Source organism: Equus asinus, chromosome 10, assembly GCF_041296235.1.
Source record: "Equus asinus isolate D_3611 breed Donkey chromosome 10, EquAss-T2T_v2, whole genome shotgun sequence".
Lineage (NCBI taxonomy): Eukaryota > Metazoa > Chordata > Mammalia > Perissodactyla > Equidae > Equus > Equus asinus.
The window spans coordinates 55,218,275-55,242,826 of NC_091799.1; the positions used below are offsets into that span (position 1 = coordinate 55,218,275).

The following is a 24,552-nucleotide window of genomic DNA, read 5'->3' on the forward strand; positions in this document are numbered from 1 at the left end:
CCTTGATCCCAGGCCAGGATCCCATGGTAGGAGTAAGCGGCCCATCGCTGCCGGACCAGACTTCATTTCTCTGCCAGTATCCGCCACTCTGGGCTTCCCTCCGTCCCTGCAACGGCTGCACGCCTGGCAGGAAAGGGTTAAGTCCGCCTGCACCCACCGGCCAATGGTTGCGTGCAGCGCCTTCGCGGTGCCTCCTGATTGGCGGGCACGCAGAGTGGGCGGGGGGGCCGCCCTCGGCCCAGGGATGCACTTAAAAGGCCGTGGCGGCTGTGGCCCTCTGCGCACCAGCTCACCTCCGCCATGAGCGGCGCAGCGGGCCCGGACCCGGAGGAGGCGCCCGAGGAGCAGCGTTTCCTAAGGTCAGCCGGGAAGGGGACGTCGGAGACTGCGTGTGGCCCGGGAGTCCGGGGACCCGAGGCAGGGGCATGGCCGGGATGGGACCCTGGGGAATCCGAGGCCCACCCTGCGTTTCGCTGGAGAGACTAACCCTGCCTCCGCCAACGCCCCCGAAGCTGCGTTGTCTGGGAGACTGCATCCGCGGCAGGCCCACCCCTCATGAATTATTCATCACCAATAGCCGCCCCCCCCCCCCCAACCCTGGCCCGCATCCCCTTTCCATCTCTCCCAGGGACCCTGGAGCACTCGCCCTTCCTTCCCCATCTGGCAAGAGCTGAGCTCTTTTAACTCTTGACTCAAACATTCACACCTCCCTTGGTGGTCCCCCTGCCACTATCCCCTTGTCCAGAGAAGGAAACTGAGGCCTGGGGAGGGAAGCCACTGGCTGAGCCAGCGCTAGGGCAAGTTTTGAACATATGGACCACTTGCCAGCGGGTTGATGAATTTGGGGTCGGAACTGGCAGCTGTGGCTGTGTCTCCCACCTCGTCCTGAGTCATTCTCCTGTGTCCTCTAAGCTTGTGTGACATGGGACCCCAAGCAGGGCTGTGGACCTCACTGTACACAGATTCATTTAGAAGCCCCTTGTGCAACCACCTGCCTCCTGTCCACTCAGCCCCCATTCTCAGGGCAGTATGTCCAGTGACTAGCTGATGCCCAGACTCAGCCTGGAGACCCAGCAACATCCTAGGCAGGGGGAGAAGAATGTTTTAGAAGCTGGAACTGTGACTTCACCTGGCGTGGGGGACAGCAAGGCCAGTTGTGTGGGGCCTCAAATGGCAACTGAGGAATGAAGGGGTGCTGTCAGGTGGGTAGGAGGGGAACACAGCGAGCAAGGGGAGAGGAGGCAGCGAGGCTGGAGACATGATGGGGGGCATGGAGGCGGGATGAGGAATGTGAATATTCTCTGAGGGCTGGGGAGCCATAAGAAGCTTTGGGATGGGGAGTGATGTGATCTCGTGTTCAAGTTTTCAAAGCCCCCATGTCACGTGTCGAGGAGTTTGGGGGGCATGAAACTGCTGTAGGCAGCCAGGTGAGCAGTGATGGCAGGCTGGTGGGCAGAGGCGTGAGGGCGGAGAAAAGCAGAGGGAGCTGAGAGCAGGGAGGGTCTGGCACAGGCACCCTGCCCTCAGGGCTTCATCTCCAAAAGAGCCCCTCCCCTACTTAGGGCCCTCCTTGCCCCCTCCCAGAAGCATTCTGGGAGTGTCAGTCCCAGTTCCCTTTGAAACCAGATCACCTCAGCCCTTCTGGGGCTGGTGGGCAAATCCTTGGGCCTTGAAGCCCCTCTCGTCTGGGGGCTGAGATTGGGAGAAGCAAGAGGCACCCTCATAACTGAGCCCCTCACCCCCAGTCTCACAACTGCCTGAGTCTCCCTCCCCCACCAGCTCAAATTTCCTGCTGCCCCCACCCCCAGGCTCCAAGCCTGGACCACCCTCTAGCCACGAGTCCCCATTACCACTCTAATGACCACTTAGGCAGGAAGATGATGTTTCAAAGGCCAAACCTTTGGGACAGAGGAAGAACAGGAGGAATGGATACTCTCCCACTCTCCTCCCTCCCTCCTGTGGGGGCAGCAGCCAGAGCTGTCACAAGATGAAGGTGGAGGAATGAGCCACATTCCTGAACGTGCACTTTCTCCAACCTTCTTTCCTGGGAGGTGGGCCGGGCTGCCCTGGGGGCGGTCTTCATCTGATTCCACCGTGAGCTCCTTTCCCCCACCTGGTCCTTCAGCCTCTTCCAACGTAGGTGGAAGAAAAGCCCAGAGTGGAATCTGGCTCTGGTTGCTGAGGTGACTCAGGGCATGTGGCCGCCCTGTCCTAAGCCTCCATCTCCCCCATCTGCATGGGCCCCCAAAGTGTCTTCCTGACCCAGTTTCTCAGTCTTGCTTGCTCTGCTTCAGCCACACCAACCTCTCTTCTGTCCCTTGAGCCTGCCAAACTCATTCCCACCACAGGGCCTTGGCCCTCGCTGTTATTGCAACCTGGATTACCTCCCACAGTGCTCTAGACCTCCTCCTCCAGGAAGCCCTCCCCGACCCCCTATCCCACAGCAGTCCTCACACCCCATCTCTGTCCCTCCTGCTGCCTGGCCTGATCATGCTGCAAAATTGGCTGGAAAGTTGTGGTCTCCTGCTCACAGAATTGAGGAAGGGAACCTCAGGATTCATCCCACCAAATCTCTGCTTCTCCTTCTCTGGTCACATGCTGTGGCTCTGGAGATGGACACCAAGGGTGGAAGTCCTGGTTTTCCCACTTGCTTCCTGCATGACCCTGGGCCAGTAACTTAGCTTCTCTGAGCTACTGGGTGTTCTTCCAACTCCTCTGGGCCAGGTTCTATCATAATCATCATTGTTACACTCTCTAGAGTCTGCTGAGCTAGGGTAGGTGCTGTTCCCCAGCAGGAAGGGGTCCTGCCTAGGAGAAGCTGGCATCAGGTCTTAGACCCTGCCCAGCTGCCCCAACCCCTGACTCGGGTGAGGAGCATCTTCTGATCCTCAATGCCAGCTCTCCCTCTCTGCAGCCACCAAGCCGGTGCCCTTTGGAAGCCATCTAGGCCAGGGCCAGCTTGGTCTTGGCATTTAGAAGGGCCCAACACTTGGTTTAATCTGCTGTCACTACCTTAAAATTCTTAATAATTTTTGAACAAGGGGCCCCACATTTTCATTTTGCACTGGGCCTGGCAAATCATATAACCTGTCCTGCCTTCACTTTGCAAAGGAGGAAGCAAGGTTCAGAGAGATGAGATAGACCCAGTAACTCAGCGAGTCGGTGGCAGAGCTTTACCTGAAGCAGTGGCCACAACTATAACTGTCCTTGAAGAAGGGTCACCATTGGATCTCAGAGCTGTGGGCCCCACATCCACCCTCCTAAGTGAGCCATCAAACTCCTCTGCAACTTTCAAAACCCACTTCCCCAGCCACCCTTCGTCCAGTCTACCCACTCCAGCGTCCTGAAGCTCGCTCAATGGTTTCCATTTCCTGAAATCCGTCCATCGCGCCCATCAAAGTCCTTCACGCTGTATTCCGCTTTCTGGGTTCCTCCCGCCTTCCCGGCTGGGGGCGTCAGTGTCACGCTCTGTCTCCCACGCTTTGGGGCAATAGAACCAACATGCGCCGCCACGCGCTTCTTCGACCACCAGAGGGCGCCCGCACCTCAGGTTTTGGCTCAAACCGCCCGCTGCTTAGGCTTCTGTTCAACCGCGTGCGCGTTGAGTGGGGAAACTGAGGGAGGATCCCCGGCTCTGGGCTGCGGAAGCTGCACGAGGGTGGCTCGGAACCTCGGTGGAACATTTCTGGCTCCATCTGAGTCTCTGTCTCTAGGTCCTTTCTCCATCTCTCTGTGTCTCTGAGGTTCTCTCCCCACTCTGTCCCCCAGCGCCGCGGAGGCGGCTGCTCTGGAGCGGGAGCTGCTGGAGGATTATCGCTTTGGGCGGCAGCAGCTGGTGGAGTTGTGCGGCCATGCTAGTGCCGTGGCTGTGACCAAGGTACCTGACTTCTCACCCTCAACCTTGACCCCAATAAGATGGCCAGCCTACCAGAGCCAAGGCTAGCTGCATGACCACCGTGGCTAGGATGGGCTTGTCCTCAGGAACCCTCTTTGCTTGGGGCTACCTCAGCGCATCACTCAGATTGGGAAACTGAGGCCCAGAGAGGATCATCAATGGGACAGGCCAGGGTGACATTGAGCATCAGGGCAGAGACAGGGTCCCCAGAGATGTGAGGCTGGGAGCAGAGACTGGGGACAGGTCTGGGGCCCTTGAGGTGCAGACTTGACTGCTTGTGTCTGCCACCTCCTGAGTCTCAGGCACAGGGGACATCAGCTCCCACAGTCTGAGCACCCCCCAAACGACCCTGTGCCACAGGTGGGGAAATTGAGGCCCAGAGGCTGGGAGGGGCTGCCCAGGGCCCCAGGGGGTGGGAAGCAGAGCTGTATCCAGCTTTGGGGCAAACCGGCAGCCCTCGAGGGACCTCCAAGAGACTCATGCTATCCAGGGTTTCCAGCCATGTTGCCATACCATGCAGGGCCTCAGTTTCATCCTCTCAAGAAAGGTTTATAAATTGACTCCAGTTAAACTCCAGCCTGACCCTTGGTGACCAACTGTCCGGTTTTTGCCCTGAAAACCCTGCTTCCGTCCAGGAGCCCCTCGGTCCCAGCCAGCCAGACGCTATCACTCTCCCTGACTTGGCTGTGGGACTCGGCTCTGGGCCTGGTGTGGTGGGGGCACAGGCATCATCAGGGCTGGGCAGGGCCTCGCTGAGACCTTGGAGTGGAGACTCAAAAAAGGGAATAACTTCCCCTCTGTGTGTAGTTGGAAGTTAGAACCTGGCTGGGCCCCCCTGCACACCCCCCTGCCCCCCCAGCCACCTCACATGCCTGGCGGCCATTGTAACTCCCATTTGATGGAGGCAAAATTGAGGCTGGGAGAGGAGAGGGGGCCGAGGCGACGCAGAGTCAGGGCAGGGCTGGGTCTGGAACACCGGGACTCTTACCTCCTGTGTTAAAGAGAGACACACAGGCCCACAGAGACACAGAGAGTCTGAGAGAGAGAGACTGACAAAGAGAAAAACAGAGACGAAGACAGAGAGAGACTAGATGGAAAGGGACGGCTGAGAGATGGAGAGACAAGGTATGGCAGGTTGGAAAAGTACCCCCCTCCCCTCCTTCCCCCTGCCAATTTGGGGCCTCCAGGAGGGACTGAGTCCTGGAAACATGGGCGGGGGAGGGGCAGCCACTGCGGTGGAAAAAGGTGGAAGAATGTCTGCAATTTGGGCCGAGAATAAACAAACCACAGTCTGGGCGCCAGGCGGTGGCAGGAGGCACGTTTTCCTGGTCAGGCTTGGCAGAGCCTGAGGCAAGGACTCTGCATCTCCAATGAGGAAACTGAGGCCCCAAGAGGCCCCACCCCTCACCCAGAACCTCGCCTAGGATGCCTCTGTTTCTGTCCTATCCTCTTGCCTCCCAGGCCCAAGTCCCAACCCTTCCTCTACTCCAGGGCTCAGTTTCCCCACTGGAGCAAGAAAGAATTCTGAGCCCTGTGCCTTTGACTTTGTTGTGCCTCCTGCTAGGTGTTCCCTTTGCCTGCTCTCTCTCGGAAGCAGAGGATGGTGCTGGTTGTGTGCGGCCCGGAGCAGAACGGGGCAGTGGGGCTGGTCTGTGCCCGGCACCTGCGGGTGTTTGTGAGTTGCAAGCATGCCCTTTGCCTCCCAGGGTCACCCCGACCCCGTCCCAGAATTGCTTCCTCCTCTTGATAGTGTCCCGGGGAACATTGAGTCTGGAAAGGTTACAAGATATCCCCACTGTTTGCCCCAGGCAGGGTCTGCTACCTGGTACCCAGGTCTGAGGTCTAGGCCCCAAGGGGAGCCTGGGAGGGTTCCCAGTGCAGACTCCCTCCTGCCCACCCCTGCAGGAGTACGAACCGACCATCTTCTACCCTACACGCTCCCTGGACCCGCTGCACCGGGACCTGACTACCCAGTGTGAGAAGATGGACATCCCCTTCCTGTCTTATCTGCCCACGGAGGTCAGCGTTCCGTGGCAACTGGGATGGGAGGTGGGGGACGGTGCCCTAAGGCTGCCCCCTGACCCTGCCTGCCATCCCAGGTACAGCTCATCAACAATGCCTACGGGCTGGTGGTGGACGCCGTGCTTGGCCCCGGTGTGGAGCCGGGCGAGGTCGGGGGCCCCTGCACGCGTGCGCTGGCCACACTCAAGCTGTTGTCCATCCCCCTCGTGAGCCTGGACATTCCCTCAGGCATGCCAGGTGGAGGGGGCACATCGGGGCCTGGGGGGCTTGGGTGGGGGCCCCCGTACTCTGTCTTCCGGTAGCCCTGCCCACTCTGAGCCTCACTTGCCCCAGTGTGGATGGCTCGTGCACTCTGGGTGAGGCTGAGGGTCACGTCCATCCCTCAGATGAGGAAGACTGAGGCTGCTGCCCAGGTGACCCCGAGTTCCCTCCCCCCTACACCCAGCCCAGTGTGCCCGCTGCCCACCCTGGCCCAGTCGCCTGGGCAGACGTGAGCTCACTCGGCAAAAGCCTCGCCTGTCCTGGCTGCCGCCCCATGCCTGCTGGAACCATTAGGCAACGGGCAGACGGAACAAACAGCCGCTGGCCAGCCGGACCCTCCACGGGGGTGGCCAGACTCAGGGGGATGTCCTCCAGCTTGCAAGACCCAAGGGCCATCCCAGTAGGGTGCTGCAGAGCAGAGGGGTTGGCTATGAGGAGGTGGGCTGTCTGGTCTGAGGGTGGAGGCTAGGGTAATGGAAGGAAGGATTAAAGTCAGAGGGTGGAGGCTTTTAGTTAGTGGCCCCAGACTCGGGCCAGAGGCAGGACAGAAGGCAAGGCCCCTGGTCTGAAGGAGGAGGCTCATCTGAGAGGTGGCAGAGGCTATGGCCCAATGAGGGAGGGGGTGGGGTCCTGCTAAGTCAAAAGGCAAGATCTAGTCTGAGGGTGAGGGCAGGGATGTCAGGTCACAGGGAAAAGTCTCTAGACACAGGAGGATGGACAGATGCTCAAACTGAGTGAAGAAGGGGCACATCCCATCAGAGGCAAGAACCTGGGGCAAAGAGACAAGTCTGATGGGGGAGGCTTGCCTGAGGATGGAGGCAAGTCTGTCCTCTGAGTGGAGAGTGGGGATCTGGTCGGGGGGTCGGGGAGAAGGCTGGCTGGGGAGTCTGGGTGAGAATAGGTGCTAGTCTAAGTGGGGAAGCTCGGGGTTGATCAGGAAGCGGGTATGGGGACAGGCCGCTGGTCAGAAGGCAGAGGCATAGGTTTGACTGGGAAAGGGCAGCAGGTGGAAATGATGTAATCTGAAGGCAGAGACTGAGTCAGACGGAGGAGGAAGATTAGGCAGCAGGATGGGAGCACGGTAAGAAAAGTATGAGGGTAGAGGCTGTGGTCAGAGGGAGAGCTAAATGCCTTCCAAGGAGGGGGAAAGACTGGTCTGAGGGCGGAGGCTCAGTTCTATGGGGAGGCAGGTATGACCAAGACTCCCTTGCAGAAAGCAGAGGCTGCGTCTGACGGGGGAAGAGGGAAGTGGGTGGTGGCGCGGCAGGACTCTCATCCCAGGGCAAGCACCCCTCCCAGCTCCCGATCCGCCTCCCCCTCCTCCCTCAGGCTGGGACGCGGAGACCGGCGGCGACGCCGAGGACGGGCTGCGGCCGGACGTGCTGGTGTCGCTGGCGGCGCCCAAGCGCTGCGCCGGCCGCTTCTCCGGGCGCCACCACTTCGTGGCCGGCAGGTTCGTGCCCGACGACGTGCGCCGCAAGTTCGCGCTGCGCCTGCCGGGCTACACCGGCACCGACTGCGTGGCGGCGCTCTGAGCCCGCGCCCCCGCGGCCGGACCCGCGCCAATAAACAGCGGTCCGCCGCCACCTCGCCTCCGCGTCCTCTGTGCGCCGGGCCCGCGCTGGGCGCGCAAACTCGGGGTGGGGGGTCCTTCCCACCGGCCCCCGGCGGCCCAAGGCGGGAGAGCTAGAGGGTAGACACAGGGTGGGACTTCCCGCTGGCCTCCGAGAAAACTGGAGCCAGAAGAGTGGTGGGTAGGTAGATTCAGGGTGGGACTTCCAGCCTGCTCGGGGTAGGGGGGGGCCAAAACCAACTGGATCGAAGTCAGACTCGATGGAAGACTTCGAGCCGCCCAAAGGGCCGCCTAAAGCGCGAAGATTGGGGCAGCTTTAGGCTCGATTCCAAGAGGCACCTCCCGCAGGCAGCTTGGGACCCAACGTGGAGAGTGGAGGGTGGGCTGAGGGAGGGACTTCCAGCCGGCGACGGGGGAAGCAGGCCAGCCAGCCTGAGGGCGGAGGCACAGCCAGACTCACCGAGGGGGGCGACCCAGAGAGGTTGCTCGCACACCGAAGTCACCCAGGGCCGAGGAGGGTCCCTTGGACGGGGCGGGGCCTGGACGGGGCGGGGCCTGCGGTCGCGTTCGCCCCCACTGTCAGCCCCAGCGGCCGCCAGACCTGCAGGAGTCAGACCCGAGCGCGCCGCAGAGCCTAGACCCTTCCTCGGACGCTCAGACCCAGCCATGGCGTCGCTGCCGCCACTACTCTGCCTCTGTGTCGCTGCCGCGCACCTGGCGGGGACCCGAGGTGAGGCGCCCCCAGCCCCCAGCCCAGCCCCCTAAGCGCCCCACCCTCTGGCAGCGAGCCTGGCATGCAGCCACGCCTGGAGAGACAGCCAAGGGACCCACTCGCTTCCCTAGACCTGGGTCCACTTCGCCAGCCCGGGGTTGAGGGAGGGGGCGACGAGGAGACGGAGCCTTGGAACCAACTAGGGCGGGGAGGGGACCTCCTCTGCTCCCTGCCATCCTCGGAGAGACGATAGGCGCACCCAGAGTGGATCTGAACTTCAGGCTCCTCTGGGTTCCCGGGGAACGCTGGGCGCCGGTCTCAGCCCCAGTGTTTGGACCCCAAAGCACCTGGTCCTGGCTCCGGGATGAAGGGGTCAGAGCCGTCCCCTCTCACCTAACTCGTCCCCTCTTCCACACACACACCACTCAGAAAAGAAATTCCCATCTCTGGAACAATCGGCAGGGGAGCGGGGGTAGGGGGGTGGGGGGAGGCTGGGCCCATTTCTCACATGAGGAGACTGAGGCTCTGAGACGGAAGGGACCTGTCTGAGGTCATTGCCCAGTCCAGCTATCTCAAATAACTCGAGCCTAGAGCAGCCAGGCTAGATTCCAAGGACTTCCCATTGGCAGCTTGGGCCCCAAGTGCACGAATGGAAGGTAGACTGAGGGAGGGAATTCCAGTTGGTAAATGGATGAAGCGGAATGCAGCTCAACGTGAGGACAAAGGCACAGCCCACAGAAGTCACGGCCGCTGAACACACCCAGGGAGAGAAGTGGATCTGGGGGAGCAGAGCGGACACAGACTTCCCCAGCCCAGGGAGTTGGGGCTGGGTCAGAGGGAGGGATGGGGCTGCCAGAGACTGAGGATGGAGGAAAGCCATGGGGAGGCTTCCTGGAGGAGGGGGTGCTGCAGTCCTTGGGATCACCCAGAGCTGGGTTCTGGCTTCTAAGAGCCTGTTTTCTCCCCTGTGACATGGGGATGATCCTGGCAGCCCCTTGCATAAAAGGGGCGCAAAGTGGTCCCTATCAGCACATGTCCCTCCCCTCACTCCTCACCCCTTCCACAGGCACCATTTCCACTGAGGAGCCCACAGAAATTGCATGGGGCCTTGAGGGTCCATCGTTGCGCCCTGGCCAGCCCTCAGCAGCGCTGGAGGACTGGGAAGGTGAGTCAGCCTGGGTTCAGGTCCTGGGTCTGCCGTGGACTTGCCGTGTGAGCTCTGGCTCGTGGGGACACATGAGGAGAGGACGTAAACTGGCTGAAGAGACAGAGTCCCTGGACATGGCAGCCCCTCAAATGGTGCCCCAAGAGGTCTAAGTTTTAGGAGCGGGGAGGTGAGCATCCAGGCTGTTTGTCAAGGAGGAAACCGAGGTGGGGTGTGGTAGGTGGGACAACCTGCCCAGGTCAGTCAGGGAAGCAGGAGTTCTGGAACCTGGGTCTCTAGTTTCCCGGCTAGGAAGGTTGCTCTTGAGTCAGGAAGGGAGTGAGCACCTCCTTTCCTGGGTAGATGGAAGCAGGAGTTGACCTGTGGGAGGCTTTCTTCCCACCTGTGGCTTCAGTGAAACAGAGGTTGCTCTGTGGGTTCAGCGAGCAGAGAGCAAGGTCCCAGCTGGTGCTAACGGGGAGCAGCCAGGCAGCAGAAAGCCACAGCTAGGGCTGGTCTCAGGCTCCTCCTGCTGCCTTTGTATCTCTTCACACCTCAGGGGTTCTGAATTCTGAGGCCGGGGGCTGGGGAGACCTCAGCGTGCACTGATGCGCCAGCTCCGGCACTGGGCAGCAGGACTAGGACTGGTGCAAGGGGAGGCCAACGTTCCCGTGACCTCTTTACAACTCCTTCTGCCCTAGAGGGCTCTGGTTCTGGGAGGGGTCGTGGGCAGGCTGAGCTACCCTGTGCTCCTGGAGGGCGGAGGGACCCGGCTTAGACAGCGGGTAAGGCCCTTACCAGGCAGACAGGGGTGGGCAGGCCACGGCCCGGGCCCCTGCATGCACTGATGGGGCCCGGCAGGCTGCGGCCCGGGTCCCAGCGCGTGCGGTGCCCACAGAGGCCAGCGAGTGGACGTCCTGGTTCAACGTGGACCATCCCGGCGGCGACGGAGACTTCGAGAGCCTGGCCGCCATTCGCTTCTATTACGGGCCGGCGCGCGTGTGCCCGCGGCCTTTGGCGCTGGAGGCACGCACCACCGACTGGGCCCTGCCGTCTGCCGTCGGCGAGCGCGTGCACTTGAACCCCACGCGCGGTTTTTGGTGCCTCAACCGCGAGCAGCCGCGCGGCCGCCGCTGCTCCAACTACCATGTGCGCTTCCGCTGCCCGCTCGGTGAGGGCGGGGCCATGGGGGCGGGGCCTTGTTGGTGGGCGGGGCTACGGAAAGGGCGGGACCGAGATAAGTGATGCTGGGGAGTGGGCAGGACCGGATTGGGGTGGGACTTTGGAAGGGAGGGGCTGGCAGGGATCCCCAGGAGCGCAGCTCCCTCTCGCTGCCCTCGTTTGCTCATCTGTAACAGCTCTGTTCTGTGGGGGCGTGTTTTGAGCCCCAAATATTTGCGAGGCGCGGGGAAAACAGCAGGGCTAACCTCGGGAGCTTATCTGAGGGGCGGGGCGGGACCTCAGCTGCCCCTTCGACAGGTGCGCCTGGGGGAGCACTGATGGCGGCAGTGGGCAGGACTTCTCTCTGGAGTACCTGCCCTCGGAGGCACGTGGCGGGGGGCGTCCTTCAGTCTTGCATTGTCACCCGATTTCCAGGAGGCGCAGTCCCCAGGGTGGGCGGCCGCCTGACCCTCTCCTCTCTGTCCTTCCCGCAGAGGCTGCGTGGGGCTCGTGGGGCCCGTGGGGTCCCTGTTCAGGGAGCTGCGGGCCAGGCCGTCGTCTGCGCCGCCGCCGCTGCTCAATCCCGGCTGGGGACGCGTGTCCCGGGCGTCCCCAGGAGGCGCAGAAGTGTGTGCGGCCTCCGTGCCCAGGTAGGAGGGGCGGAGCCTGAAGGAGAGGGTTGGGTAGAGGCGGGGCCTGGATGTGGAGGGGAGGGGCCTGTTGAGGGACGTCCCTAAAGGGGAGGGGCTAGTTGAGGTGGATGCTGACGGGGCGGGACTTGGCGGGAAGTGGCCCAGCTTGGGGTGCAGGGCCGGGGCCTGGAAAGCCTGAACTTGGTCCACATGGAGACTGGCCCTTCCCTTCTGGGCCCCCGGAGGAGCATTGGTGAACGTGTACATCTGGCTGGGAAGACGCCACAGGGGTCCTGTCCAGGAACGGGCAGATCTGAGGGGGGCACTTCCTCTGTGTGTACGGCCGAGTATGTGGATGTCCCGGTGGACGCGGACACAAAGAAGCCTGCTCACGCTCACTCGGGGTGCACACACGCGTGGCATTCGCAGCCCCGCCCGCCCGTCCCCTACGCCCACGCGGACACGCGCTCACACCCTGGCAGACACGATGCCCAGGCCCTCCCAGGGCCAGACATCAGGCCAGCCAGGAGGCGACTGGAAATTCCGATCCGGCCTGGGCTCCACAAACACGGTCTGGAGACCGGGCCGGCAGAGCCGGCAGCAGGGTGGGGGAGCACAGTGGCCAATGGGGTGGTGGGATCCCCACCCTGCCCCGCCTGGCTTTGCCCTCCGGCGCCTCTGCCCTGAAGTTTCCAGTGGAATTTTCCATTTTATGGAGAAACCGCGGGATTGGGAGGGGAGGGAGATGTTCTGGGCCCAAGACCCAGTCCCCCGCTGGGCCCCCAGCCCACGCCTGGACATTTTCTCTCATGCTGGGAGGAGTCTCTCTGCCTTGAGAGAGTCACCTCTCCTGTCCCCTCCTCCAGGGCATTTTCCTCACCCTTCTGCCCCAGGTCCCTCCCCTTAGCCCAGCCCTGACCACTGAGTCTCACGTCCCCCTCACACTAGGGGCTGCTCCAAGCCGGGTCATGCTGAGGGACACAAGAGTGGGGGTGTCTAGGTACCTTTGCTGAGTGACTGACAGAGTGGAAAGCCCTCCCCAGGAGGGAGTGAAGAAGCTTCTCTGCTCCTCTGTCTCCCTGTGTTCCTCCTCCCAGGGTGCAGCTCCAAAACGTGTGGGTGCCCTGACCACATCCTCCTGGGCTCAGTGGTCACCCCATCTGGCCGACCACTGCCAGGAGCCAGGGTCTTCCTGCGAGACTGGCCTGGCACTGTGGCCACCAGCGATGCCCATGGAACCTTCCGGATGCCTGGAGTCTGTGCCAGCAGCCGGGCCAACGTCAGTGCTCAAATGGATGGCTTCTCTGCAGGCATGGCCCAGGCCCAAGCCAATGGCTCCATATCTGCCGTGGTCACTGTTGTCCTTAATAAGTTGGGTAAGAGCCTCATGACAAGGAGGATGAGAGGGGCTGAGAAACTGAGGAGGAAATTCTGGGTGACACCAATCACTTGGGATGAGGTGATGCAGAGTGAGGTCATTGGGAGAAGAAATAAGATGTGAGACAGTCACTGGAGAAGGTGCAAGGTGAGACATGGAGTTGCAGAGGGAAGTGTTAAGATGGGGCACCATCTGGAGCAGATATGGGGTGAACTCGAAGGGGAGAGGGTCATCAGAAGAGGCACAGGTGAAATAGATCATCTCTGGAAGGGAAAGGATGGGCCCTACTCTTGGGAAGGGTCATTGGGAGAAGCTGGGATGGGGCAGGGCCCTGACCTTTGCCAACTTTGTCCCCAGAGAAGCCCTACCTGGTGAAGCACCCTGAGTCCCGAGTGCGAGAGGCTGGCCAGAACGTGACCTTCTGCTGCAAAGCCTCCGGCACCCCCATGCCCAAGAAATACTCCTGGTGAGTGCCCGCCCCGTGCTCACGGGCCTCGCGCCCAGCTCTGGGCATGGACTGGATTCCCGTGATATGTGGTGCCTCAGAGACCTGAAGGAAGCTGCTCTGCAAACTCCTGGGGCTGTGTGTGGGGTGGGGGCGGGTGCAGTTCCCCCCCTGTGCCAAGGGTACCCATAGTGTTGCTCCTCCACCATGCAGGTTCCACAACGGGACCTTGCTGGACAGGCGAACACACAGGTACGGGGCCCATCTGGAGCTGCGGGGGCTGCGCCCCGACCAAGCAGGCACCTACCACTGCAAAGCGTGGAATGACGCGGGCGCCGTGCGCTCGGGCACTGCCCAGCTCACTGTGCTTGGTGAGCATCCTCGGCCCCCTAACCCTGAGCAAGCCCTGCCACCAAACTAAGTCCCGACTTTAGCTAAAACTCAACCCCAAACGGAGCCCCAATTTCAGACTGACCTCTGACCTCACTGAGTCTGATCCAAGGCCCCACTGAGCCTCTGGGTTGAACCCTTGACCCCAGTCCAGGCCCCCAACCTTGGGCTCAGTGGAGCCCTCCCCTTTACCCTGATCCGGCTGATTTCTTGCTCCCCAGACCCAGGCCAGCCTGCCTGCGACCCCAGGCCTCATGAGCACCTGATTAAACTCCCAGACGACTGCAGTCAGCCAGGCAGCAGCCCTGCCTACCTGGACGTGGGCCTCTGCCCCAACACCCTCTGCCCCAGCCGTGCAGGGTCAAGCCCCCGATGTGGGGATGTGGGCTCCCGCTGCTGCTCTGTGCGCCGCCTGGAGAGCAAGGAGATCCGCTGCTCCAGCTACATCCTCCCGGTCAAGGTGGTAGCTGAGTGTGGCTGCCAGAAATGCCTGCCCCCTCGGGGGCTGGTCCGGGGACGTGTGGTGGCTGCTGACTCTGGGGAGCCCCTGCACTTCGCCCAAATCCTGCTGGGCCAGGAGCCCATAGGATTCACATCCTACCAGGGTGACTTCACTATCGAGGTGCCACCTTCCACCCAGCGGCTGGTGGTGACTTTCATGGACCCCAGGGGCGAGTTCATGGACACTATCAGGATCCTGCCTTTCGATCCTCGAGGTGCTGGTGTGTACCACGAGGTCAAGGCCATGCGAAAGAAAGCCCCAGTCATCTTAGATGCCACCCAGAGCAACACGATCCCACTCGGGGAGCTGGAAGACCAGGCCCCCTTGGGCGAGCTGGTCCTTCTGCCGGGAGCCTTCCGCAGAGCCAATGGTGAACCCTACTCGGGGGCTGTGGAGGCCCGGGTGACATTCGTGGACCCCCGAGATCTCACCTCTGCCACTGCCGCCCCCAGTGACCTGCGCTTCGTGGACAGCGACGGTGAGCTGGCGCCGCTGCGCACCTACGGAATGTTCGCGGTGGACCTCCGCGCCGCCGGCTCTGCGGAGCAGCTGCAGGCGGGGCCCGTGGCCGTGCGCGTGGCTGCAGGCCAGATCCGCATGGCTGGGCACGTGGAGGCCCTCAAGTTGTGGTCCCTGAACCCCAACACGGGCTTGTGGGAGGAGGAGAGTGGCTTCCAGCGCCAGGGGTCAGCGGCCACTCGGGTCCGCCGGGAGGAGCGGGTCTTCCTGGTGGGCAACGTGGAAATCCGGGAGCGGCGTCTGTTCAACCTGGACGTGCCGGAGCGCCGCCGCTGCTTCGTGAAGGTGCGCGCCTACGCCAACGACAAATTCAACCCCAACGAGCAGGTGGAGGGCGTGGTGGTCACGCTGGTCAACCTGGAGCCCGCCCCCGGCTTCTCGGCCAACCCTCGGGCCTGGGGCCGCTTCGACAGCGCCGTCACCGGCCCCAATGGCGCCTGCCTCCCTGCCTTCTGCGACAGTGACTCGCCCGACGCCTACACGGCCCTCGTCACGGCCACCCTGGGCGGGGAGGAGCTGGAGCCCGCACCTTCCCGACCCCGCCCGCTCCCGGCCACTGTGGGGGTGGCCCAGCCCTACCTGGACAGGCTGGGTTACCGCCGCACCGACCACGACGACCCCGCCCTCAAACGAAACGGCTTCCGCATCAATCTGGCCAAACCCAGGCCTGGCGAATCCACTGAGGCCAACGGCCCCGTGTACCCGTGGCGCAGCCTGCGGGAGTGCCAGGCGGCCCCGGTGACGGCCAGTCACTTCCGCTTCGCGCGCGTGGAGGCGGACAGATACGAGTACAACGTGGTCCCATTCCGCGAGGGGGTGCCGGCCTCCTGGACCGGGGATCTCCTGTCCTGGTGGCCCAACCCACAGGAGTTCCGGGCCTGTTTCCTCAAGGTGAAGATCCAGGGCCCCCAGGAGTACATGGTCCGCTCCCACAATGCTGGGGGCAGCCACCCTCGCACCCAGGGCCAGCTCTATGGGCTCCGGGATGCCCGCAGCGTCCGGGACCCGGAGCGCTCTGGCATGTCGGCTGCCTGTGTGGAGTTCAAGTGCAGTGGGATGCTGTTCGACCAGCGACAGGTGGACAGAACACTGGTGACCATCATGCCCCAGGGCAGCTGCCGTCGCGTGGCTGTCAACGGGCTCCTGCAGGATTACTTGGCCCGGCACCCACCGCTAGCGCCGGCCGATGACCCTGCTGCCTTTTCCATGCTGGCCCCATTGGACCCTCTGGGTCACAACTACGGTGTCTACACAGTCACTGACCAGAGCCCAAGGCTGGCCAAAGAGATCGCCATTGGCCGCTGCTTTGATGGCTCCTCCGATGGCTTCTCTAGGGAGATGAAGGCTGAGGCTGGCACCGCCGTCACTTTCCAGTGCCAGGAGCCACTGGCTGGCCGGCCCAGCCTCTTCCAGAGGCTGCTGGAGTCCCCGGCGGTAGCGCTTGATGATATCCGCAGGGAGATGGGTGAGGTGGCCCGGGCACAAGCCCGAACCACGGGTCCACTCCGCACCCGCCGGGGCAGGGCCCGGCAGTGACCTGGGCCCCAGCTTCACTCCTCTGCCTTGCTCTGGGCTCCTCGGTCCCCAGAAGTCTTATCCCCTTCTCCAGACGCTCCCTCCCCAGGTTTCTGGGCCCCCTTTGCCCCCTGCCCAGAATTCAGAGTCAAGTCCGATGGTGGAAACGCCAGGTGTGACATGAAATGGAGTTTGCCCTGACTGTGGGAGCCAGCGTCCTGAGAGGCCATCGGGCAGGCGTCCGGCTGAGGCCCAGAGGGAATCGCTCCCAGCTCACGTGCCTGCCCTGATTGCATGTGTCTTTCGACCCTGATTTCAGATCTTCTGCCCCTTGGCATTTCTGGCCTTTGGCCTGAGCCCTCTCTGCATGTCGCTGAACTGGGTTCTTTATTGGGTCCTCTGCCCCAAGCTTTGCTCTTGGGGTTATTTATTGAAACAAAGCCTGTGAGGCTGGTCATGGGCGTGAGTGGGGGCTCCGGGCCCAGTGAAGGTCTGGGGCAGGGGCTTCTTGGCTCTGGGGCTGGGGGGCACAATTTTCACATGTTTGGTGCTTGGAGACCCCCTACCCAGGGGGGTCAGGGCAGGGAACCAATTAAAGATGCTTCATTTCCAACTCATGGTGTCAGTCTCAGAGGGCAAAGGATGAAGGCAGGGCTCCCGGACCCAGACGCACCTTGGCAGGCCCGAAACACAAATAGTCATGAGTGTGCAAGCAGCTCTGGGGCCCCATGAGGCCCTGAATGCGTCTCAGGTGGGTGTGTGGGCCCCAGCTGATGCACACAGAAGTGTGTCTGTGACATGTGTGTGCAGAGCCTGCCTCTGAGTGGCCCGAGCCTGTGCTGCTCAAACCACTGAACACAGCGGGAGCTACTGCCCTGGCCTTCTTGCCGGCTCCCGCCTGGCTGTGTGCCCGGGGGCTGCAGCGGGTAGACAAGGGCCCCGGCAGGGGTGCATGCCACCAGCGGCAGGAATCGAGGCTGCCCTGGATTTCGTCAGCCGGGGCCACAGCTGCCCTGCCCTGGGCCCCACTCCACTAAGGCCTGGCCACGCCTTGGCCACGTAGTGACTGGGCTGTCCCAGGCCACGGTCCTGGGCCCTTTGACCTTGCCAGGACTCTCAGTCTGGAGGCGGCGGAGCCATCGCTTGCTCGTTCTCTATGTGGGAGCGGCCAGGTGAGTCCTCCTGGCACCCTGCTGGGCAGGCGCTGTTCCAACCACACTCTCATTTTACAGAGAGAAACTAAGACCCTAAAAAGAGAGGAAAGGGGCTACCTGGGCGCTGGAGTGAATCCGGGTATGAGCAGGGTCTTGCTGGATGGCCCAGCAGCCCCCTCGAGCACATGTGTGAGACTCCCATGGCCTGGAGACGCTGGCCCCAGAAGGCACTGATGTGACATTGCTGGGGGCCTGGAATAGGAGGTATTGTGCCTGGCTGATGGCCCCTGGGAAGGACTGATGGCAGGAGGTGGGGGTGCAGGGTGTCCCCTGAACTCAGGGCATGCTTGGGCCTTCTGTACACCCACTCTCTCACTTCCTCCTTGATCACCCACCTGTCCACTTGCCCCCCTGCCAACCCCCCCATCTACCCTACCATCTGTCTGTCCAGCATTTAGAGGTGTCAGCTCTGTGCCAACCGCAGAGGGCCTGGGCTTTCCCGCACAGACCCCAGCATACCTGTGGGGTCAGCACTCTGCCCTTGTGGCCCACTGGCTCTTGACCATCTGACAACTCCCAACCTCGCCAGCCCTCCTGCCTTTGCTCAGGCCACTCCCTTCATGGGTACACCTTCCCCTGCCCAGGGGGTGGACTCGGGGGCCTGGAGGGTCAGGAAGAATCTGGCAAACCCAAGGGTATCAGCCCCTGTCTCTGAGGGTGGGCCTCCAGGCTCTGCTGGAGTCAAGGTTTGGGAGGACCCTGCTGCCAGCACCCCAGCCTCGCCCTGGAGAGGCTCTGAGGGACAAGAGAGGGGAGTTGCTTTGAGGCCCGTTGGGAGCCAGAGGGCATGTGCACTTATCCAGAACATACTGTGTCTACACCCCCAGCTGACAGGGAGACTCAGAGGAGCAAGCCCTCCATCCAAGGCAACCTGGACTTTGGGCCTGCCTGCTCCAGAGCCCTACTCAGGGCTGCCTGCTGGGGTCCTGGGTAGCAGCAGGCATGGGGGGCCTCCCCCTACAGCTGGCGGGCAAAGCTGGCTTCCAGGCGGAGGGTGATGAGGTGTCAGGCCCCATAGCCAAATACCTTTCATTGAGAAAGTGTTGGGGCTGTGGCTGCTGCCAGGCCTCGGCAGCTGGGTTTGGGCGGGCAGCTGGCCCCCCTTCCCTAGGGTGGGGCAGAGGTGGGTGGGCGTCATCCTGAAGTCCCGTCCCAGCTACTGTGGCCGGGCCAGGAATGAGCAGGGGCTCCTGGGGGGCAGCGGGCCAGGGAGGGCGTTCCTGGCAGAGGGCACAGCCCAAGCAAACAGTTGACACAGGCAGGGCAGCGGCTCAGCACCTCCTGACCCTGCTGACAGCTCGTCAAGAGGGCAGCGTTTGGCCCCAACATCCAGATGAGGAAACTGAGACTCTAAGAGAAGGAAGCCAGCACCCTGAGCTGACAGCCCTGTGCCTCTTGACGCTGCCCTGGGACCCCATTGTAGCCACGCAGCCAAGAGAGCCGCCCCCTCCCTCCTGGAACGCTGGCCATTTGCCCCTCGGTAAATCCATTGCTCTCCCCACAAACTGGGGCTGTCAGACCACAGCCCCTCAACCTGGGGGCAGTGAGGGGCATGAGGATCCCCAGAGACCCTGGCTTCAGCCACCCTGGGGTCAGCTCAGGGCACAAGGAGGCCCCTGGTCCCACCCACAGCATTTTAGACTTTTATAATTTTAGAACCAGGGGTTCTTAAAATTCCTAGCACCATGCGTGGGAGAAAAATCTTGGAACAATGCTTAAAACAAGAGTTTTAAAACTGCAGAATCCTAGAGGAGGAAGATAAAAATGGACACACATTGAGCACTGACCGGATGCAAGCCCTCCCTTCTCCCCCAAGGCCCAACTCACTTGAAGGTCATGTAATGTATGTGATGTTGGGACTTAAAATAGGCTTTTAGGGAGGGTGATTTTCACACACACAATTCCCATTTCATAGCTGAAGGGACTTGTCCAGGGTCACACAGCAAACAGGGACACCATGGGCTCAGGGGAAGGGCAATGTTTCCCAGAGAAGGAGACAGAGGTGCTGGGTCTTGAAGGATGTGTAGGAGTTTACCAGGTGGGCGAGGCAGGAAGGGCATTTCAGGCAGCTGGAAAGGTATATGTGAAGGCTGGAGGAGGGACACCTTGGGAGGGCATGGAGAGCAGCAGCAGCAGAAGAAGAGAGACATGCAGGGGAGGTGAACAGGGCCTTGAATGCTGAGCAAGGAGCCTGAGTTTTCATGGGGTGCTGAAGGAGGTGCTGGAACAGAGGAAGGTCACACCATTTCTTAGAACAAAGACTCCCCTGGAGCTGGTGCAGGATTCAGCTTGTTGGAAAACATTTCTTTTATGGAACTGGGGTTTGCTCTCTCTCACGCGGCAGCCCTCGCAGGGTCCAAACCCTGCAGCCCAGCACCCCCTCTCCCCCGGCTGCCTCCTGTCCTGGCTGAACATTGCTGGCTCCTCCACCAGGGCCTCGTGGACCTGGCGCGGCCACCCACCACTTCCCCAGCCCCGTCTGTCTCTCTCATCAGCCCTCGGAGTTGGGTATGACCCAGACTCAGACCCCAAAGACTGGAGCCAGCCTGGCGGGGTGACCTGGCTTCAGTCAGGTAAGGGGAATGCTCGGGCTTCGACGATGGAAACACAGGCAGGGGGCCAACAGAAAAAGAGCAGGCCAGGTGAATGCTGATGTCCCGCTGCCTGACCTCTCCTGGGGTAGGGGCTGAGACCAGACCCAGGGCCTGGGGAGGTGGGTCTGGGCAGGTAGGAGGGAGGAGACTCCAGGCATGAGGGGAGCAACAGACACCATCATTCTGGGGTGGATGCAGGGGAACACCCACTGCCCTGCCCAGGTCACAGTCACCATGCAGCACTGCAGATGTGGCACATGGAGCCAGACGCCCTCGTCCTCAGTCCTGAGGTCACATCGTCCTCGTCATGCCCTGTCCCCATCCTCCCCAGACACTCCCTCCCACACAACTGGGGCCACCTTCTTCTCACACATTTGGCTATACTGTCCCTCTCAATTGCAGCCCCACATGCAGTCATCCCCCAAGGTGCACGTGGCTGGACATGCTGGACACATCGGACACACCGGACACTGTCCTGTCCCTCGCAGCTACACCTGGGTCACATGGTGACACGTGCAGCTGAGGGCGCCCGTGCGCTGTGGAGCATAGACACACCCACAGTTGCCCTATGCTGCCCCACATTTGGAGGTACACTGACCCCAGATGCCCAGACTGTCAGAGTCAGGGCTGAGTCTAACACCTTGTGATCCCCACAAATTCAGTCCCACCAAGCACACCGGGAGTATAGCCGGGCACACATGTCACCTCCCACCCTCCTGGGGCCCTGGGGGGGGGGGGCGTGGGTTGGGGCGGGGGGCTGGGGGCGGCCCTCAAGGTCCCAGCTGCTTTTCCTGGGAAGTCCTGAATCCCTTCCTGCTGACTCAGCTCTGGGGGCAGGCCGGCCGCGTGCTGCCAAACCTCAGGTATGTCCTCGAAGGCTGTCTGGTGGGGCTGCCGTGGAGGCTGGTGGTGGAGGGGGCTCCCACTCAGGACTCAGCCCTCCCTGGCCCTGGCCTCCCCGCTTGCCCCAGATGGAGCTTGAACATACATGGTGGAGCTCGAGGCCTGGTGCCAGCATGGTGGAGGCTGAGGCCGGCTGCTCACACCCCCAGTTCTTCCCGGCTGAGGGTCTGGGGACAAATGAGCTCCAGCCGAGCTGGGCTCCCTCATAAAGAGGCCCTGCTCAGCATACTCTCCTTGCCTCGTAAAGATGCCACTGTCTTGGGTGGTCTGTGGGGAGTAGGCCTGGCTGCCCATTCTGGGGCCCAGCACAGGGAAGGGGACACACACACACGTGCACACACGTGCTCCTATGTGATGTCTACATGCGGACCTGTGGGTACAGATATGCTGGATTATGCTCAGGCTCAGCCCTGGACTGATGCTCCCACAGCCGCATTCTGAAGAGGGAGGCAGAGCCAGGCACGGATACCCCAGCCTGTGGGGTCAGGCTTGGGCCAGTGGGAGGGCCCACAGCTGGAAAAACTCAGAGACGGGCCCAGGAAAGGCTTTCAGGAGGACAGAGCATTTGATATGGGTTTCAAAGGGTGAATAAAAGTTTGCCAAACCAAGATCAGATGTCCAAAGGTCTTGAAAGCTGGTTTTAGACTTTAGTTTTCGTCTGTGAGGATTTTGAGCAGGGGAGGGACACGGTCAGACAAACCTCAACTCACTGCCTCTTCTTGAGGAGCCAGCGTCTGTCCTCAGGAACTTGCAGTCACAGGCAGGGGGCAGAGCCAGACCCAGCAGGGAGGCGTAGAAGAGACGGGGGTCTGTGCAGCACCTGCTGTGTGTGGGGCTGGATCCTGTAACAATGACTGAGGGCAGCCTCTATGGTCATCTCCGTTCTACAGCTGAGGAAGGCGAGGCAGGGAGAGGAGAGCGCCTAGCCCAGGGGCGCACAGGGAGGCAGGACTGTTCACAGCCAGCCCTGGCTTCTGACCTTCAGTTGTGGCTGCTGACCCAGTCCCAAGCTGACCCTAAAGTTTGAAGGCCAGAATGGTGAGGCTTGAACAGGTCAGCTTTGTTGAGGGTCATGTCTTTGCTTGTGGGGTCCTGGCTGGGGAAGGAGGTCGCTGCTCACGGGACACACAAGCTCCCCCTGGGCCTCGTCACAAGATCGCCCCCCACCCTTTGTCATTTGGCTGCTGAGTGGCCTTAATGGGGGGCTTCTAGGCAAAGGGATGTCCGACTAGGGGCGTGGGGTGCTTCTCCAGACTTGCTGGGAAGCCAAGGCCATGGGCCTGCTGTCTGGCCCAGCTGAACACAAACACTTGGAAGCGGCTGAACCCAACGGAATCTAGGTTGTGGTCAGGCCGTGGCTGAAGAAGCCACTGGAAAAACACGCCGTCCACGGGGCCAGGCCCAGCTTACGTTTCACCAGGCAGGAGTGGCCTGCCTGGTGTCCAGAGCTAAGGAATGTCCACTCTCCAGCCCTTTGAACCCGCTGTCTGACTGGGGAATCCAGCCTCTGGGTGGTGCCCCACCTCCGTCTCCTGTCCTCAGGCTATGACCTGCCTCCTAATGTGTCCTTGGAGAATCAGGCCTCTTGGCTTGGCTTCCTGATCCAACTGCTGTTGGAGACCTCTTGTCTGCTTGCATGCCCCTGACGATGGGGAGCTTACCCCTTTATGACTGTCATACCCGGCAGCCAGGAACCTATAATTGGGTCGATTTCCTACAGGAAGCTCTGGCTCCCTTGATGGTATGGAGGGGAGGTGAGTGCAGCCTGAATGCTCCATATCCCACACTCCTCTGCAGGTCTAGCCCCTTCCTAGGCCTCTGGCCCCCCACCCCCCCAGGCCCTTTGGGCTCAGCGTGAACCAAATGGACCTGAGTGTCTCTCCCCAAAATGTGCTCTTCACCCCGTGGCCGTATTTCAGCGCCATCTGTCTGTCCACCTGTCCTGAGCCACACGAGCTGGGCAGGTGGCCCCCACATCCACTGAGTGCCTGGATGTTGAAGCACTTTACCTGCATCTCTTCACTGACCCCTTCCATTTAGGCTGGTCTTGTATTGCCCCACTTTACAGATGAGGAAACTGAGGCTCAGAGGGTTTACTTGGCCTCCTGGGGTCACAGGGACAGATTCTGGAAGTAGGAGCCTGTCCCCTGCTGGTGCCAAGATAGGGGCCTGGGTGACCTTGTCGTTTGGGTTGGGGCAGCCCCTGGAGGCCAAAGGGGGAGCTGCAGCCTGAGCCACATGGGTGGGCCTGACTGTCTCTGGTCACTCCCCTGCTCACAGGTACTCCATGGCTCCCATGGTCCCTCTCAGTGGGGCAAAGGGGCTCTGTGTGAATCCCTGCTGGGTCACCATGGGGACCCCTGAGCGCAAAACCAAGTTTTTTTGGTCAAACGCAGGCCCTGTCCCCAGTCAACCTCACAGCCTCAGTTTCCCCAGCTGAGTACTGGACCGACAATGGCCTCTGCTTCTTCAGGTCTTGGTGAACGCAGGCTGGCATGCAGTAGGTGTCAGTAACTGCAATTGTCTCCTTCAGTAACACGCAGGAGAGGGGCAGGGATCTGAGCTGGGGTGTCCCAGGCAGCCCCAGTCCCCCTCCCTCAACTACTGCCACCCACCAGGGCTTCACAGTGATGTTGGGTGGGGGAGGCTAAAAGTCCCCAAACTAAACTAAACCAGAGCCTCAGTTTCCCCCCAGGGCCTGAGGACCTCCTGACTTACTCCAGGGTTCTGCTGTGGCAGGCCTTGAAAGGCTTTCTGGAATCTTAGGGGAACAGACATCTTTACCAAGCACTGATGAAGGGGCGCTTGGAATTTCCATCTTGAAACTTGATGTGAGAGACCTTGAGACTGCATGTGGGGGACCTTGAAGCTGCCACAGCACACCTAGGTTGGCCCTGGACATACCTCTGCCACTTGGACTTGGGGAGCCCTCTAAATCTTCCCAGGCACTGGCCCAGAGGGTCTGGAAATTTTTCCTAGGGCTTGGGCATGGGGAGCCTCCAAATTCTCATGACGGGGGGTCTCAAAACTCCCATTTTGACACTCACACCCTTCTGGGTGGCCCTGGGAAGGTGGGAGATGTGGCCATTCTTGAGGTGGGAGACTGAGGTACAGAGAGGAGGCCTGAAGGGGGTTTGGGCCTGAGCTCCTCTGATCCCAGGGCCTAGGGAGGGGCCCAGGGCCCAGGGCCAGAGCCAGCCCCTCCCAGGGACGGAACCCCAGTTTCAGACCCTCGCGCCTGTCCCAGGTGACCCTGAGGGCTTCCCTGGAGATGGCGAAAGTTCAGGGCCCAGAGCTGCAGAAGCAAGCAGAGGTGCTACCCAGTGAGAAGGGGCGTGGCCAGGATCGGGGGTGTGGCCAAGCCGCAATAAGGGGTGGGGCCAGAGCTGGGGCGGGGCCAGAGTCAGGGTCACCAATTGGGGGACGCGCCGAGGTCCCAGAGAGGCGGTGGGTAGGTGGGGGCGGGGTCCAGGTGGACAGAGACCACGTGTCTGTCCAGTCTTCTGATTCTACCTCGCCCCAGGAGAGATGGCGAAATTAAAGCGGAAGCTTCGGGAAACTTCGACGAATTATCCACACGGGGAGTGAGGTTGGAGACCTCCCCGCAACACAGACCACAGCTCTCCTCACCTTTCAACCCTCCCCGGGACTCCTTTCAGTCCGGAAAATCCCCATCTGTCAGGCAGGCGAAA

At 61.5% G+C, this 24,552-nt stretch overlaps 2 protein-coding genes across 7 annotated transcripts; both read left to right on the forward strand.

Moving 5' to 3' along the window:
• Positions 1-174: 174 nt before the first annotated feature.
• On the forward strand, positions 175-7,985 carry YJEFN3 (YjeF N-terminal domain containing 3). 6 transcript variants are annotated; one of them, XM_014832250.3, is made up of 6 exons: positions 202-359; positions 3,769-3,877; positions 5,460-5,570; positions 5,801-5,914; positions 5,995-6,154; positions 7,508-7,764. In XM_014832250.3, exons 1-6 carry the CDS (start codon positions 301-303, stop codon positions 7,711-7,713), a joined length of 759 nt encoding a protein of 252 aa, XP_014687736.1. In that variant the 5' UTR covers positions 202-300; the 3' UTR covers positions 7,714-7,764. The 6 variants fall into 6 exon arrangements, with proteins under 6 accessions (XP_070375618.1, XP_044628935.1, XP_014687736.1 ...); XM_014832251.3 differs by having other exon boundaries at positions 5,995-6,145; XM_070519518.1 differs by having other exon boundaries at positions 5,870-5,914.
• Positions 7,956-16,760, forward strand: CILP2 (cartilage intermediate layer protein 2). The gene is made up of 8 exons (XM_044772992.2): positions 7,956-8,481; positions 9,530-9,628; positions 10,506-10,778; positions 11,263-11,418; positions 12,498-12,776; positions 13,136-13,244; positions 13,437-13,594; positions 13,835-16,760. Exons 1-8 carry the CDS (start codon positions 8,418-8,420, stop codon positions 16,168-16,170), a joined length of 3,474 nt encoding a protein of 1,157 aa, XP_044628927.1. The 5' UTR covers positions 7,956-8,417; the 3' UTR covers positions 16,171-16,760.
• Positions 16,761-24,552: the final 7,792 nt, after the last annotated feature.